Genomic DNA, 16,089 nt, shown 5'->3' with positions numbered 1-16,089 from the left:
TCTCGCTTGTCCTTTTGTTTGTCAACAATAATTTTTTATATAAAATTTAAATCTATAATAAATTAATTATTAATTTATATATTATGAAAATATTTAGATATATATACAACGTATTTAAAAGAAATATGTTTTGAGTAATTATAAAAAATATAGAAATATTACATATAAAAAAATTAATTACCAAATCAAATTCATTACTAAGTCATCTAATGCATTTAAAATTTTTTTAATCAAAATGAAATTATTTTCTAATTATGCAAAATTAATTTAATATATATTTATTTATGTTTAAATCTGTTAAATTTTCCGATGGATCGCAAAGAAGCAGTGGTAGTTTGTGAAAAGGAGGAGGAAGCAGACAGGTGGTGAGGGAAGCATAACGATTTATTTGACAAGAAACGTGACTGAGATTCCAATTGGATTCCATTATTTGGGGCTGAAATTGAAGGGTTTCCCTGTTCTCCGTCATATTCCATCTTTGATGTCTTCCAATTCGTACCGAGGAGGTTCCGCCTACGGTGATGCCGCCCCTTTCCGATCCAGGTAATTCAATTCTTTAATCCATTTTCAGAATTTGATGCTAACCCTAATCATACTCATGTTCGTATAATTTTGGGGATTTGCAGAGAGGGGCTTAGCACGAGACCCGCTGCTTCCTCCGATGAAATCCAATTGCGCATTGATCCCGTGGACATGGACTTGGACCACGAAATCACCGGTCTTCGCGGCCAAGTCAAAAAGTTGAGAAATGTATTTCTCTTCTCTCAATAATTTCATTATTAATTCCTTGATTGGAACTTGGAGTTTGGAGTATAAACACATAGCATGGAACTAGGAATGTTCATTTTTAGGGCTTGAAACTTAGAAGGGCGAATTATTCTGGAGAAGAACTGAAGAATTATTATGTTGATCTTGTATGTGCTTTTCAATGCTTGCTTCCTTGCTGATATAGATATAATTATTCTTGTTTCCTTTTCCTATCCGCTTAAGTTTTTGGAGGGAGTAGTTTTATAACATGGTATTCGAGTTTCAGAGGAAAAATAGCATAAGGCAAATAAAAAGAGAAAAGAAGGCCTATGCAAAAAATCAAGCAAATCGAAAAGAGACTATTGTTTGAGGAAGCATGTTAGAGATATAATTATTCATGTTACCTCTTCTTATTAGCTTAAATTTTTGAGAAAAGTTGTTTCATGACAATTTCTTTGATTTAACAATCTATTGCTCCTTATAGAGTATTGGATTTTGATGGAAATAATGTATGCTTGTATGCCTTATGTTCTAGGCAAGGATGTAATTACTGTTAATTGTTTTATTTTATTAGAAGTAGTTTGAGGAAACTGTGGCATTCCAATATTTTTTCCCCTTCTCTTGTTTCCCTTTATGCTTTGTTCTGATCGCATACACAACTTCATACATATTGGGTGCAGGTTGCTCAAGAGATAGGTACAGAAGTAAAGCAGCAGAAGGATTTTTTGGAAGAGCTGGTACATCATATCTTCAATAAGCTATACTCCTCTCTGTGTGTGTGTGTGTGTGTATCAGTTTGCTTAGAGTTGTCTGCTCTATATGAACCAGCCAAAATGGTTTCTACTGGAACTTCATTCATCTCCAGATTTTGACATCTTATATAAGCTGAAATGATAACTTTGGGAATAATGTGTAGGCGCCATGTTATTTATGCTTTAGAATTTCAAACTTTGACCAAGAAACAAGATCGTTCAATATTGTGGATTTTGATTTCTTTAGGATAGTTAGCTAGGCTTATCTCTGGATTTATTTGCATTAAGATAATCAATGGATGTAAGAATAATAATAAATTGAGAAGTAATACTTTATGGTGTTGCATCTGAAGATGTCTCCAAAATATGTCCAACATTTTATATATTTTATTTTTATAATGTTCATATTAGTAACACTAACTACTACTACAAATGAATACTGTGGAACTCTGTAGTTTCTGGTACATGTTGATTTGCAGTTATTGATCAACCATCCTTTTTTATTTGTTATGTTTTTATTTTTTGCCAGAACTGGTTAACATTTGGGTTTGTATTTGTTGGATGCAGCAAACATTGATGACGAACGCTCAAGCCGGGGTTAAGAATAATATAAGAAGATTGAACAAGAGCATTGTTCGAAGTGGTTCAAACCATGTTGTTCATGTGGTTTGTTTTGCATTAATTTGTTTCTTTGTAGTATACGCTTGGTCAAAGATGTTTAGAAAATGAGGTCACTGTTAGGGGTTATGATGCTCCAGTTGAGTTGAAAAAAGAAGCCCTCAGCGTAGGCCTTCTTAATTAACATTTTGTTGTATAGAAAAGCTCCACTATCCATCAAAGTGTAACACACTATATAGTTGAAAACCTAGACTTTGGAATTATATTTCAGAGGCTCCATAATATTAATGATTAAGATAGCTAGTTATGTGCCCAAATAATGTTATAATATTCGTGTTCTTAATTCCATCAAGTTTAATAGATGGGTAAATCAATGGGAGTTGCTATCACATTCATTCATACGGTAAATGAAACATATTTTAGAAAAATAAAATAAAATAAAAAACCGTTGTTGATGAATATCGTTGGATGTGTAGTTGCTGATCAGATTACTAGCCTATACAGTAATGATTCCTTGCATAATATTCATGGCAGTTGTTGCTTGTGTAGCAGGCATGCAGAAACAGAACTGCTTTTGCGTGTCACATTCATGATTTCTCTTGCTTCTGAGAGAGGCATTCTATCATTATTGCATTCCCAATATATTACTAGTTACTTGCATGTAAAGGTTTTTTTATTGCTCTCCTAACACTTCTGTTTTCACCAACGGCTGAGATTTGTATGCATGTATTCGATTGTGCGCGGAAATCATCATCCTTAAAACGTGAGATTCTGATAATCACAAAAGACACATATTCCCTTATTTGCGTTTCTTTCTTGTCCCGTCTCTATGTCCTACTTGCACCTTTCTTGCAATGCTTTTGAGAAGAAATCAGGGTTTTCTATTTCGTATGTGCATGTCAATGTCATGGTTACACCACCACTAGGTTTTAATTTTGATCCGTTATTACCATATATTATCAAACACTATAATCAATCTCTTTAGTATTCTAAAAAAGTTACACAATAAAATTCAGTAATGACTAATGATCAACCTTCCAAATAATATAAATCAATGAAATAAAATTTAAAATATTCTCTCTCTCTCAATATATATATATATATAAACCGTGCTGTAGATATAGCAAGAACAGGGGCAGAGATAGAATAATATGCATTCTATATATACATATCCTGTACAATTATTTCACTCTCTCAGTCAAACATTATTAGGTTAACGACCAAAGGGACTAGAAAAAAATTATTGCAATTAGATCATACACTAAAAGAAGGGAGAAGTTGGAGAGCAATTGGCACAAAAGGCCAACCTAACGTGGGAATTGTCAGCAATGTAATCCACTTTTGCCCACTGTGTCCGTTGTTATGCTGTGCTGTGTTGTCGTTGTGATGGGGGAAAGTAACTTCTAAAACACCCCAAAAGCGGAGGGTACCGTGGTAGTGTGGCATGTGGCAATTGTCAGCCATGTCAGTAGGTCAAAATGCTTTACAGAGGTTGTTAGCCTTCATGTTAGATGAACCTTGCTCAACTATTGGACCTGTTGGACCACACAACCTGCTCCTCTTCGGTTCTGAGATCCTTACGTGTGAGATCGCCGTGGCTAGGGCGTCGATCAGCACACATCCGTCCTCATCATCTGAGTCGCAACTCTCAGAGGACGAAGACTCGCTAAGGGAGCTGTTACCTAACCTGTTTCTTCCTAACCTAGTTACAGGGGCGGAGACAAACCGTCCGCATGATGCACCAACTTGGTGCTTCGTTTTTGTTCGGCTGGGCAGTGGCTTCAATGTGCGTTCTGTGTAAAATGTCATCCATGGATGCGCTGAAAATGAACCAGAAAATGTTAGTATAACATACAAAGTTGCTGATTGGCAAAAGTTGTTGAGAGCTTGCAAAAAATCCTTGTGACTGCAAAGATAACTATCAAGAGAACCTGGAATTGTTCTCTGTTTTAATCATTTCAAATGAAATAACAAAAGAGAGTATTGAATACAAGAATTAATTGCTACATTGCTGCATGCATCATTGATGTAGAGAGATAAAAGTGGCCAACAACAAAACTATTATAATCAATGCGTATGAACTTACCAAGTACTTCATCAGCTGTTATTCTTGATGTAACATCCCTTGTAAGCATTCTCTCGACGAGGTCTCGTGCAGGTTTAGATATTGCTGCCCATATGCCTGTTTGGAAATCCAATTTGACATTCTTAATTGCCTCGAAAACAGCTTCCAATGAATCCCCCTGGAATGGAAGATTGCCGACCAATAGAGCATACAGGAGCACTCCCGAACTCCATATATCCACCTTCTCGGAGTATTTGCCGGACAATACTTCTGGGGCAACATATGCAGGGCTTCCTGCTAAGCCAGTCAAGTTCTGACCTGAGATACAAAATTTATAGTTATTAAGAGCTTAGACAATGCTGAAACATATAATTGTACGTCAAATGGAGCACAAAATGAGAAATTCCAATTACATATTATTTGCAACAGATAGGAAAGACAATATCATGGACCAACTGCAAGGTAGGTTAGGTTCATATTGACACAAGCATTTTCCCTAAGACCTCTGACTCAAATTTGCAGAAGACTTTCTTAAGGAGTGGTGAAAGAAAAAATCCTGCAACTTGCAAAGGATATAACCATCTAAATCCCACCATGTTTTTCTCCTATTGACAACGTAAAATTAGCAAACAAAGATCCAATGTATGCAAAGTGTAGAGTTCTGACCACTTTCAAAATTCCTGCAATAATAGCAATTACTTTCAAATTCAGTATACCTTTTACAATACCACAGGGAAATAACATATGACCAATAGGCTCAAAGTTAACATCAAATAATGTACTAGCACATCTGCTATATACCCTCAAACAGGTTTTATTGATAATTATTAGGTTGTATAAACTTCTTTTACATAAAACAGGTTGGGAATGAATTCTATCCACGTTAATTGTAAAGATACATCAGGGAGATGATCATATTCATATACAGTCTCAGATGTTACCTTCAGAAATTCTCATTGCGAGGCCAAAATCTGCAAGCTTTATTTTTCCTGATGCTGTGAGCAGAATATTCTCAGGTTTGATATCTCTGTGCACAACTCCCATGTCATGACAGTACTTGATGACTAACATCACTTCCTTGAGTACATTAGCAGCCTGCTGTTCCGAACATGGACCTTCCCTAAACATATGATCGATCAGTCGCCCCCCGGAGCATAATTCCATCACAAGATGGAAGCATTCAGCTTCTTCATACACTGCTTGCAGTGTCACAACCCCGGAATGTCCAGACAAGTGCTGCATTATCTCAACCTCTCGATGAACTGTCTCCTCTCCTTTCTTCAGAGTCTTACACGCATATTCTGCTCCGCTAGCCCTTGATCGGCACAACCAAACAGAGCCAAATTTTCCTTGCCCAATCGTTTGACCAGGAACATAATCATCCTCAATCTTCTTCTTCCTGCCCATCTGGGTAGCAGCATCAATGCAACCTATCTTCCTCTTGAGACCTCTCCCCGGCGTGAGCAATGATGAAGTCCCGCAAGGCGGGGCAGTCGCAATGCCGGCGAGCCTCCTCTTATAAGAAGAGGCGGGCTCAGTGTCGGCATCTTCCTTGCACCTCTTCTTCAGCCTAAAGCAATCCTCCAGCGAGTAATGACACTTCAAATTCGAAGACGCAGACTCATGTTCCAAAGGCAAAACATCATCCGGCAGATCGGAGGCATCTGCCTCACTTCCTTTCCTTTTCTTCCTCATAATAACATCGGTTGTTGACCAACTAACTAATCAAGCATTTCCAATCTTATTTATTAAGATCACAACATCCCAACGGCACAAGAATCACAGACACCACAGAATGTTTTCCACTTTTGCCGCAAAATATCAAAACCAAACTCCTGGATTCTGCTCTACAATCAAGGTACACAGGATCAAACACTGAAATAAATCTAAACCACAAAAAACAAGTAAGATGAATTCAAAAGAAGAAGGATTTGCTTCTCCAAATGCATCGTGTGCGGAATCTTAGAAATCAAAACAATGTGATAGCATAGAACGAACACGCAAACATGGACACACCCAACACACTCCGTAAAACAGCGATCACGCATAGTCATCAGAAATCATGAAGCAAAATTGAATAAAACAGAAGGAGTAAAGAGCAAAGAACGAACCTTTACGCAAAAGGGGTGGTGGATCTGTTCCAGCGAGAATTAAAAATCAACGAGATACAGTAATGGTTCAGTTAGAATCAAAAGGGGTAAAAAAAGAACGGGAAATCCCGAAGAATCGCGAAGAAATCCAGTAGGGAAAACCCTAAAAATCTCCGAAGAAAGATTTTTTGGGGGAAATCCCTGAGACGGTAGGTTGGGTAGGTTGCACCAATAAGATTAATTTGACGAATGAAGCAACTCTCTCTCTCTCTTTCTTTCTCGTGAGGTTGTGTCCCTAATCCATTGTTTCTGAGGTTTAGCCTTGCTTTTCTCTCTGCTACGAGTTAATAAAAATCTTATTTTTATTTTTATTTTTATTAATTTTCTTTTGTGTTGCGTGTTGTGTTCTGATTGGTTCACTGTTTCTTTGGGTTTCTGGTCATAGAGGGGTTAAAAAGGAGTCAGTGTTTGGGGCCGTAGATTTCTCTCTTCTTCTCGGATTTTGTGGCTTCTTTGTTTTTCTTTTCTTTTCTTTGCTCTGTTTTTTCTTCTTGTTCTTTGGTGGCTTTTGGGGATTTATTTAGAAAAGTTTAATTTTAATTTATTTTTAAAAAATATTATTATTATTTAACTAGATTTTGTGTTTAAATATCTTTTAAATAATAAATTTAAAAATTAGTTATTTATAATGATATCATAAGATAAGATTGAATGTTAATATATGAAAATTAAATTCAATTTAAAATAATAATTTTTTAAATAATTATTATGATTATTTTAAAAAACAGTTACTTTTATTTATGTTAAGTAAAATAAATTTTAAAAAATTAATTTTAATATCTTATTAGTATAATATTTTTAAAAATTATTTAATTATATTTATTATTTTTTACATTATTGTTCATGTAATGAATTAAAAAATATTAATATAATATATATATATATATAAAATTAAATAAACCTATAAATACATTAAAATTAAATTTAAAGAATCTTAAAATATTCTATAATTCTATCAAAATTGTAAATGCCGGACAAGATATTTTACTTATAATCACTAATTATTCTTGAAAATTATTCCAAATTCATTTGTAATTTAATTATTATTTTATAAAAAAATCATTATCTCTCGAACCTTATGGAGTATTTCTTTTGTTTTGTTCGAGGGTTATTTCATTATTTGTCTCCATCAGAATACAGTTTTAATGTTTGTTTGGGTGCGTTATTTTGTTAATTTTTTTTATTTTTTAGTGTGTTTGATTCATTTTTAATAATAAAAATAAAAATATTAAAAAATTAAAAAATATTTTTTAAAAAAATTATAATTTATATTTTTTTAAATATTTTTTAAAATTTTTTTATGTAATAAATAAATACAAAAGTATTTTTATATTGTTATACTTAAACATAATTGATAAATAAAAAGATTTTTTTATATGACATAAAATTAATTTTATTTCTCCATCAAATCTTTTAAAAAAAGAAATAACTAAAAAAAATCTTTTTTTAGAAATTCATCCAAACAAGTTCTTAGACTTTTAGTAGTTCATAGGACGTGAAATTTGAGTTATTTTTTAAATTTAATTTTGATATCATATTAAATAATTATATATATATTTAATTATATAATATTATATTAATAAATATTTTTTATTAATAGCATAAATAATTATTTTAAAAATAAATACAATTATACAATTATATAAAATATGTGATATTATCTATATGTTAACATTAAATTCTATTTGTTTAGAGATATTTGTTTTTTGCTTTTAGAAGTGAAGAGACCGACAAAAATATGTTCATAGACTGATAGACACGTGACTTGGGGAATTGAGTGACACAAGGCTCACGTGCGTGGCGTAGTAGGCAACTGGGCCTGGTCTGAGTGCATGTACCCGCCCTGCTTGCTTTGAAGAACTTTTTCTTTTCCATCACACTTGTCGAGGTCAATGCTTGTAGCTTCAATCAGGGGGGTTTCTGGTACTAATTAAGATCGAATTTAAAAAAATCCATTCTAAGTATATATATATTTTTTGCAATTTTAATTGCATTGATTTAATTTTATTTTTAATTTTAATTAATATGATTCAAATTATTTTAAAATAGATTATATCGGTTTATTCGTTTTAAAAAAATCATAAGATTTTATCACTAAAAAATATAAATAAATTTAGGACGGTGAAATTAAAAAATACAGAATTTTTATTTTAAATTTATAAAATATTAATTAATTAAATAATAATAATAATACATGAATAAAATAAAAATATATAATAAATTAAATATGTAAAATCTTAATTTTAATAAAAGATATAATATTATATCATAATAAATTAAATTAGATTGAATTGAGAAGTAGGTCTAAATTTAATTTAATTTATACGATTTGTTAAAAATAAAATTCAATTGAATCTAAATTTATGTGATTTTAATCGATTTTTAATTTATAGTTAGTTGATTAATTTGTTAAAATTATCCAAAATATTTAGCAAAATATCTAATAAATTATTAGAATACTTTTATCAAATTAATTTGATGATGAATAAATATTGTTATTTTAAATTTGTTAATGTTCACATAAATGAAAAAAAAACGTAAAAGTATTATGCTGTAAAAAGAAAAATTAAACATATTCTAATATTGAAAAGGCAGAATTTTTTTAATAATAAAATAAAAAAATTTTAAACATGATTTTTGACTTTTAATTCTTAAAATACGAATTTTTTTTTTGCATTTAAATAAGTTTGTCAAACTTTGGCGAACTCTATAAAAATTGGCAAGTTCGTCTAACTTCACTCCCTTTTAAGTTTTTCAAATTTCGTATTTTTAATTCATTATCATCATTTTTAAATAGTATATAGATATACAAACAGTATATAAGAGTACACAAAAATACACAAATAACAAGTATGATTTTTTCAAGAATTTTTTTAATTATAAATTACAAAAATAAGCCGTATTTAACAATAATAAGTATTGTTATCGTCTCTAAAAATATATATATATATATACTGAAATACGCCCTATTTAACAAAAGATTTTTAATTATAAATTAAAAAAATAATTATATAGTCCAACAAACTCGCTTAAATAAAAAAAATCGTATTTGAAGAATTAAAGTTCAAAAATTATGTTTGGTGAAATAATAAAATTTTTTATTTTATAATTGAAAAAATTCCCCCAAACGCCGTGGTTTTAAATTTTTGAGTGAATACCCATTCGATCCCTGACAATTATCTCAAAAGGCCTTTAATACAAAAAATTAATATTTTTTCTGTGACTGATTAGCTTCTGTGCCAAAAAAAATAACTTGAATTTTTTTTGGCACAGCACAGAGACCTCGTTGTCCTTTCGAAATAATTATCGAGAATCGGATTGAATTTTTTTTGTTAAAGACCTCGTTGTGTTTCGAGATAATTGTCAAAGCTATTTTTAATTTAAAAAAAAAAGAGAACAGATTCAGAAATCAAAATCCCCTCTTCCATTCCCCTTTGGCCCTTTCTCCCTCTGAAAACATGGAAAGATTAAAGAACTAAAAAACCCAACGCTAAACCCTCTTCTCGCTCTCTCTCGCTCTCTCTGTCCGAGCTCAAATCCGTCGCCGCCACTTTCCATTCCTCCGTCGCCGCCACTTCCCTTCCTCCCTCCCCGCCGGTAAGCACTAGTTCTTCAATATATTTTTGCTTGTTTTGTAATAATACTGATTTTGAGTTGCTGAGATAATGACACTGAATTACTTATTTTGTTAATTTTTACTTATTGTGAGTTGCGATGAGTGAATCCATGTCTATGGCTGCTGCGTTAAACCCTCCCAAAACCCCCTTTAAAATCAACCTCACACCCGCTCTTCCGCCTCCCCCAACCTCCTCCGCACTCACTTTCAAACCAAACAACAACTTCCCCACACTCTGCGCCGCCGCACAACCACAACAACAAGAACACGCCGCTCTGCTTGACACTCTACTTAACAGCACACGCAAGAACCAAGTGCTCCACTCCATCAGAACCACCTCCCCCTTCAACTGCCTCTCCGAAACAAATCTTCACCATACAGTTCCCGCCCTCACCTCCAAAACCAGGGGAAAGGTGCATATTTCCCTCTTTAATCCCTCTCCAATTTATCTACTCATTATTACAAATGAATGAAAGTCGAGATTTTTGGTAAAATTGCAATAGTAATATAAAAGCAGAAAACATTGTATTAAAAAAAAATCATCTGAAAAATGGATGAATTTGGTTAATTGTGGTCTTATGGCACAGGTTAGAGACATATATGATAGTGGAGAGTACCTTGTTCTGGTTACTACTGATCGCCAGAGTGCATTTGATAGAGTCCTTGCTTCAATTCCCTTCAAGGGACAGGTTTTGTGTTCTTATTCTTTATCCTTGTTCTCTGTATGAACAGTTTACTTGGTTGATCATGGATCACACTCAAATGTTCTTTATTCCCATTTGCAGGTGCTTAACCAGACAAGCTTGTGGTGGTTTGAGAGAACCCAGCATATAACTGCTAATGCCGTTGTGTCCACTCCTGATCCTAATGTTACCATAGCAAAGAAATGTTCTGTTTTCCCTGTTGAGTTCGTTGGTGAGTGTTTTGTTAATTGGTATTTCGGATTGGTGCTTGCATACACATTCTATCAAATGATTTCAATGGCTATGAATTGGTATATATGTTTGGTATAGGTTGTAGAGAAGTTAGTTTGCTGGAAATGATAGCTTGAAAAGTACGATAGAAATAGAATATATTTCCCCGGAGCAACTGGGTTAAAAGTAAACATTGCAGTTATCATTAAGTGCTCTAAGTTTATTCATGCTACCCAAACTTCAACATGCTATGCTCATTCTTTATTCATGTTGTTGTCAATATTATCAAAATATTTTCTTTACAAAAGCGGAGGTGAGGATTCTAGAAACTGTTTGTTGACACCTTATTACTGCTGGTTTGTAGCTAGAGGGTTTGTTACCGGAAGTACTGATACTTTATTATGGACAGTCTACAATAAAGGCATCCGGAACTATTGTGGCAATGCCCTCCCGGATGGTGAGGTCCCTATATTTTTTGTTTGCATTCTTACAATTATTTGTCTCTTTATTTAATAGGCTACAATGTTATATAACACATAACAGGTTTGGTAAAAAACCAAAAGCTGGCTAAAAATATACTCACACCTACAACCAAAGCTGCAGATCATGATGTTCCTGTTACTCCAGATGAGGTATTATTCCTTGTACTCTCATCTGCATCTATCTTTTTCAATACAATTGAAGTTACAGTGGAAGACTAGTTTTAGAGACCAAAGGAATGACTAGGCAGATCAAATAATGTTGCAGGAATAAGAAACAATAGGCAGATCTATCTTATTATGCTGTTTTTTTTTCCCTTTTTTTTTTTAAAAAGGCAGCATCGATGTTTTTCTTCAGGTGGATAATATTATTTTCTTAAGAGCCTAGTTCATATCATACAGTACAGTTGCTTCTTGATACTAGTGAGGTTATGATTAATGATGGATAATGTTTTTACTATTTTTTAATAGTTTTCTTTTATCTAACCTTCTCAATTCTTTTTATAATCCATTTCCCTTGCAGATTATAGAAAGGGGATTAATGACAAGAGCTGATTATGAGGAAGTCAGCAGAAAAGCTTTAAGTCTGTTTGAATACGGTCAGGTAATTAAGCATTTTATCATGTCATTTGTAAAATTTGTGAAATGAAAAAAGTAATGGCATGCCTTCTCAATGTATTTGTTATTTGGATTATAGAGATGAATAGATGGTGTAGACTTATTTTTCAGAATTGTTGGTCTTTTGCACTGGATCACTTCTAGTTCAATGAAAATCTCTAACTTGTCCATGTATTTTTTTCAATAATGCCTTACTGGAACAAAAGTATAAATACCATTTCCCTGTGATGTGTGGGAAGCTTATCTTTATTATTGCTGTGATGCAATTTGACTTTTGACATTGGCTTGCTTTGATGAAATTTGAATTTCCAGCGTGTGGCTTCAGAACATGGCCTTATATTGGTTGACACAAAGTATGAATTTGGGAAGGCAGAGGACGGTTCAATTATGTTGATTGATGAGGTTCAGTGGAATCCCTGATGTTTATTAGATTCTGAAATGCACTCCACAAAATTTATGAATATAGAATAAAGTTTCGTTTTTGAAAATTGCAGGTGCACACTCCTGATTCAAGTAGATATTGGATTGCCAATTCTTATCTTGAGCGCTTTCAAAATGGTTTGGAGCCTGAAAATGTTGATAAGGTGCTCTATATGTATCAGTAACTTTATTTCCTATGTAGAGTACATTATATTTTATTTTTTGCTTAAAGGTTTAGGGATATGTTAGCTTATTCTGAATTACTAGTCTTTGTTCTCTTCATTCATAAAATATGGACAATTAAGTAATCTGTTGATCTTTAAAAAATAAATTTGTAGGAGTTCTTGAGGCTGTGGTTCAAAAGTCACTGCAACCCTTATGAAGATGAGGTATTTTTTATTTTATACTTGTAATTAACTAGATTGTATACTTTAATAAGGTATCAAATCACATTAATGAATCTTGTTCAGGTTCTTCCTGAAGCTCCTGAAGATCTTGTTTGCGAATTGTCTTGGCGGTATTTCTCTAAAACTTCCTCCTTTTTTTTCCACTTGATATGTGTTTCTTTGTGATAAATACACAAATAAATTGCCTATAGAATTATGTGTTTCTTGGTTTTCGGAATCAGAATTGCTTGAATTAATCATTCAATTTTTACACAAAGATGCTTCAACCATGGTTTTGGTTGCATGGCACGACTGTCATGTCTAATCCTCATTCAAATAGATCTACCTGCTGCTTTATTTCTCGAAACCAACGTGTAATCTTGTCTTTATACTAATTCTGTTGGACAGATACATTTTCTTGTATGAGACTATAACAAAATCAAAGTTTGAGGTGCTGTCGTCTGAGGTAATCCATATGTTTCAACATTTCGTTTTGGCTATCTACTATCTGATAAAGTCATAGGTATATAACTCCATTTCCTTTTGCAGGAGCCAATACATGAGCGAATATCACGAAATGTTGCATCTGCACTGGCATCTTTGAAGTAGCCTGGGAATCTCAGGGGACTTTTCAGTTCTGTATTCTATAGACCCCTTTCTGAGAATATATTTTAAAACTTACAAGTAGCAGAAATTCTACCAACAAGTGTTTTTTTAAATAAAAGAAATTATATAAGTAAAGCTTAAAACCAAAAGACAGATGAACATTTAACTCTCATAGAAATCATGCTTGGTCCTTGCCAATTGCGCCATGTATTTAACTTGTATACATGTCAACCAAACCAATGTCTTTGGCACACATTGTTACTGAATAATGAATGATGAATATTTCATTAACTTATGTCACATATTGCTCTGGATCTTTCTTTCTTCTTATACTCTCTCTTTTCACATGAAGTCTCAGGGAATATTGCTCTGCTTCTTTGCTTGGTAATATGACTATGATCAATCATCTTTGTAGTTTAGGGAATTTTTTCATCTTAATTTTTTGGATATCAAAGCCATCCTTCTTTTTCGGGTATTGATATCAAAGCCATCTTTATCCAATTAGATTGTGTTTAACCAGTTTGATCTTTGCCTTATGGTCCCATCATGGCGTCAGGCATGACCTTAGAGTAACCATTTTTCTTCTCGGTCGTGAAAGTCAACACGCTAACTTGGACACTTGGAAATACTACGTGTACCATTACATGCCTAATCATTTTAAATTTAAAATGATATAAATACATAATTTCTCACAAATATGAAGACATTTGGTTGGAAGAGAGATACTAGTTTTCCTTTTGGATTAACAAATTAATTGAGAAGACAAAAAGATGGAAGGAGATTCAGTGAAGTTACTAGGATTTTGGGGTAGTCCAGCTGTTCTAAGAGTGAAGTGGGCACTAGCAGTTAAAGGAATAGAGTGCCAATATGTGGAAGAAGATCTCAGCAACAAGAGTGACATGCTCCTTAAATACAACCCTGTCCACAAAAAAGTACCTGTTCTTGTGCACCAGGGTAAGCCCCTTGCTGAATCACTGCTCATTCTTGAGTATATTGATGAGACTTGGAAGCAAAACCCTCTTCTTCCACATTCTCCTTATGAAAGGGCCCAAGCAAGATTCTGGTCTAAATTCGTTGATGACAAGGTAAGAGAGTTGCAGCACCATATTTAGTATCAATCATTTATAGAACTCAGAAAAATGGTCTTAGAGTTGCAGCACCATATTTGTGTATAAATATATATATTATTTAACTTATTTTCAGTATATATTTGTATCGTCATATGTATTATATGCAAGTTGTTGATTTAGTGGCTATTTTTTGTGTATACGAGTTAATTTAATTGTGTGTCACACTTAACTCTTCACACAGTGTATGCCAACGGTTGTGGCAGCGTTTTCCAAGGTAGGAGAAGAGCAACAGAAGGCAGCAGAAGAAGCTCGAGAGAATCTGAAGAGGCTTGAGGTTGGACTTGAGGGAAAACAGTTCTTTGGAGGTGATAACATTGGCTTTGCGGACATTGCTATTGGGTGGCTTCCATACTGGATTGAAATAGCGGAGGAAGTTGTGGCCATCAACCTTATTGATGCAGGGTCAATGCCTAAGCTTAACTCATGGTTCCATACTTTTATTGACATTCCAATTATCAAAGAACTCTTGCCTCCTCGTCACAAATTGCTCCATCACACCAAGGCATTCCTTCAAGCGTAAAATTAAAGCTAGAACAACTAAGAATTAAAGAAGAATGTAATAATAAAAAAAAAAGAAAATTAAGGAAGAGAGGTGATTGTGATTGTACTGAAATTGAGAAGAATGTTAGATCTATTTGAGTATAACGAAGAAGAACAATTCTCTTTAATTCAAGTTAGAGTGAAAATTCTCCATAAACTATTAAGGTTCACTCAATTTTACGGTTTAGATAGACACGATATTACACAAATACATACAATATATATATATATATATATATATATATATATATATATATATATATATATATATATATATAGTATTCTTCTTTAAAGTTGAGATAGAAACACAATGTATAGGACATAAAATTTGACATTTTTATCCCTAATTATTTTTGAAATTATTAATATATAAGGCACAATATATAAGGCAGAAAGGATAAAATTGACACTTGGTTTATATACATATGTGTCTTGGACATTATTCTCAAACACATTATAAAATTTGTGTATCTTTATATTTATGTATCTTTGTATATATATATATATATATATATATATATATATATATATATATATATATATATATATATATTTATGAGTCTTAAAGATACCAACCAAATGCAGCCATAGTGTACCAATGTATTTATACTATTTCTCGCGTTACTAATACCTAATAGCCAATTATTTCTTAATTATCCTATTATATTTAGTAGGTTTAATTATGCTATTGGTCTTTATAGTTTCACTAAATTTTTAATTAAGTCTTTATGTTTTTTTTTTTTCTTTCAATTGGGTCTTTACATTGTTTTAATTTTGTATTTAAGTCTTTTCCAATATAAAAAAGATTAGAATTAACTAACTATTTTTTTTGCAAATTGAAGGTTTTTATAATTGAAAACTTAATTAAATTTTTTATCGCATGTATTTTAGTAAAAATATTATGTTAATTTTAATATTTTTAACATGAAAAAGATATAATTACAAAATTAAAAATAGTGTAGAGACTCAATTAAAAAAAAACCTAATTAAAAATTTAATAAAATTATAGAATACACCTATTTAGTATCGTTTACCGTTTACACAAGTG

General features: G+C 32.4%; 4 protein-coding genes across 5 annotated transcripts; 3 read left to right on the top strand and 1 right to left on the bottom strand.

Moving 5' to 3' along the window:
- Positions 1-193: 193 nt before the first annotated feature.
- LOC112706213 (bet1-like protein At4g14600) lies at positions 194-2,434 on the top strand. Its single transcript, XM_025757393.2, has 4 exons — positions 194-543; positions 627-750; positions 1,428-1,484; positions 2,067-2,434. The coding sequence occupies exons 1-4, from the start codon at positions 482-484 to the stop codon at positions 2,226-2,228; spliced, it is 405 nt and encodes a 134-aa protein (XP_025613178.1). The 5' UTR covers positions 194-481; the 3' UTR covers positions 2,229-2,434.
- An 825-nt stretch (positions 2,435-3,259) lies between these two features.
- On the bottom strand, positions 3,260-6,823 carry LOC112706212 (serine/threonine-protein kinase PEPKR2). Of its 2 annotated transcripts, none has more exons than XM_025757391.3 (4): positions 6,294-6,823; positions 5,124-6,024; positions 4,204-4,500; positions 3,260-3,937 (listed from the first exon to the last, which is right to left on the bottom strand). In XM_025757391.3, exons 2-4 carry the CDS (start codon positions 5,875-5,877, stop codon positions 3,591-3,593), a joined length of 1,398 nt encoding a protein of 465 aa, XP_025613176.1. In that variant the 5' UTR covers positions 5,878-6,024; positions 6,294-6,823; the 3' UTR covers positions 3,260-3,590. The 2 variants fall into 2 exon arrangements, with proteins under 2 accessions (XP_025613176.1, XP_025613177.1); XM_025757392.3 differs by having other exon boundaries at positions 5,124-6,029; positions 6,294-6,618.
- Positions 6,824-10,031: 3,208 nt separating this feature from the next.
- Positions 10,032-13,607, top strand: LOC112708339 (phosphoribosylaminoimidazole-succinocarboxamide synthase, chloroplastic-like). Its single transcript, XM_025760511.3, has 12 exons — positions 10,032-10,361; positions 10,536-10,637; positions 10,734-10,863; positions 11,227-11,319; positions 11,406-11,494; positions 11,865-11,945; positions 12,272-12,361; positions 12,454-12,543; positions 12,718-12,768; positions 12,850-12,896; positions 13,174-13,231; positions 13,315-13,607. The coding sequence occupies exons 1-12, from the start codon at positions 10,047-10,049 to the stop codon at positions 13,372-13,374; spliced, it is 1,206 nt and encodes a 401-aa protein (XP_025616296.1). The 5' UTR covers positions 10,032-10,046; the 3' UTR covers positions 13,375-13,607.
- A 488-nt stretch (positions 13,608-14,095) lies between these two features.
- Positions 14,096-15,021, top strand: LOC112705027 (glutathione transferase GST 23-like). The gene is made up of 2 exons (XM_025755888.2): positions 14,096-14,456; positions 14,683-15,021. The coding sequence occupies exons 1-2, from the start codon at positions 14,142-14,144 to the stop codon at positions 15,019-15,021; spliced, it is 654 nt and encodes a 217-aa protein (XP_025611673.1). The 5' UTR covers positions 14,096-14,141.
- The last annotated feature ends 1,068 nt before the right edge of the window (positions 15,022-16,089 follow it).

This window comes from Arachis hypogaea, chromosome 8 (assembly GCF_003086295.3).
Source record: "Arachis hypogaea cultivar Tifrunner chromosome 8, arahy.Tifrunner.gnm2.J5K5, whole genome shotgun sequence".
Taxonomy (NCBI): domain Eukaryota; kingdom Viridiplantae; phylum Streptophyta; class Magnoliopsida; order Fabales; family Fabaceae; genus Arachis; species Arachis hypogaea.
The sequence above is the reverse complement of the archived record's forward strand: the minus strand, read 5'-3'. Positions and strand labels throughout refer to the sequence as shown.

What these genes read in the sequence shown, in the direction of transcription:
- LOC112705027 (XM_025755888.2), top strand. Translation starts at nt 14,142, where the DNA reads ATGGAAGGAGATTCAGTGAAGTTACTAGGATTTTGGGGTAGTCCAGCT. An exon ending in CTAAATTCGTTGATGACAAG is followed by an intron (nt 14,457 to 14,682) that starts GTAAGAGAGTTG and finishes CTCTTCACACAG; the next exon opens with TGTATGCCAACGGTTGTGGC.
- LOC112708339 (XM_025760511.3), top strand. Translation starts at nt 10,047, where the DNA reads ATGAGTGAATCCATGTCTATGGCTGCTGCGTTAAACCCTCCCAAAACC. An exon ending in CAATTCCCTTCAAGGGACAG is followed by an intron (nt 10,638 to 10,733) that starts GTTTTGTGTTCT and finishes TCCCATTTGCAG; the next exon opens with GTGCTTAACCAGACAAGCTT. An exon ending in TTCCTGTTACTCCAGATGAG is followed by an intron (nt 11,495 to 11,864) that starts GTATTATTCCTT and finishes TTTCCCTTGCAG; the next exon opens with ATTATAGAAAGGGGATTAAT.
- LOC112706213 (XM_025757393.2), top strand. Translation starts at nt 482, where the DNA reads ATGTCTTCCAATTCGTACCGAGGAGGTTCCGCCTACGGTGATGCCGCC. An exon ending in GCCGCCCCTTTCCGATCCAG is followed by an intron (nt 544 to 626) that starts GTAATTCAATTC and finishes GGGGATTTGCAG; the next exon opens with AGAGGGGCTTAGCACGAGAC. An exon ending in AAGTCAAAAAGTTGAGAAAT is followed by an intron (nt 751 to 1,427) that starts GTATTTCTCTTC and finishes TATTGGGTGCAG; the next exon opens with GTTGCTCAAGAGATAGGTAC.
- LOC112706212 (XM_025757391.3), bottom strand. Translation starts at nt 5,877, where the DNA reads ATGAGGAAGAAAAGGAAAGGAAGTGAGGCAGATGCCTCCGATCTGCCG. An exon ending in CGCAATGAGAATTTCTGAAG is followed by an intron (nt 4,501 to 5,123) that starts GTAACATCTGAG and finishes TTTGTATCTCAG; the next exon opens with GTCAGAACTTGACTGGCTTA. An exon ending in AACAGCTGATGAAGTACTTG is followed by an intron (nt 3,938 to 4,203) that starts GTAAGTTCATAC and finishes GTTCATTTTCAG; the next exon opens with CGCATCCATGGATGACATTT.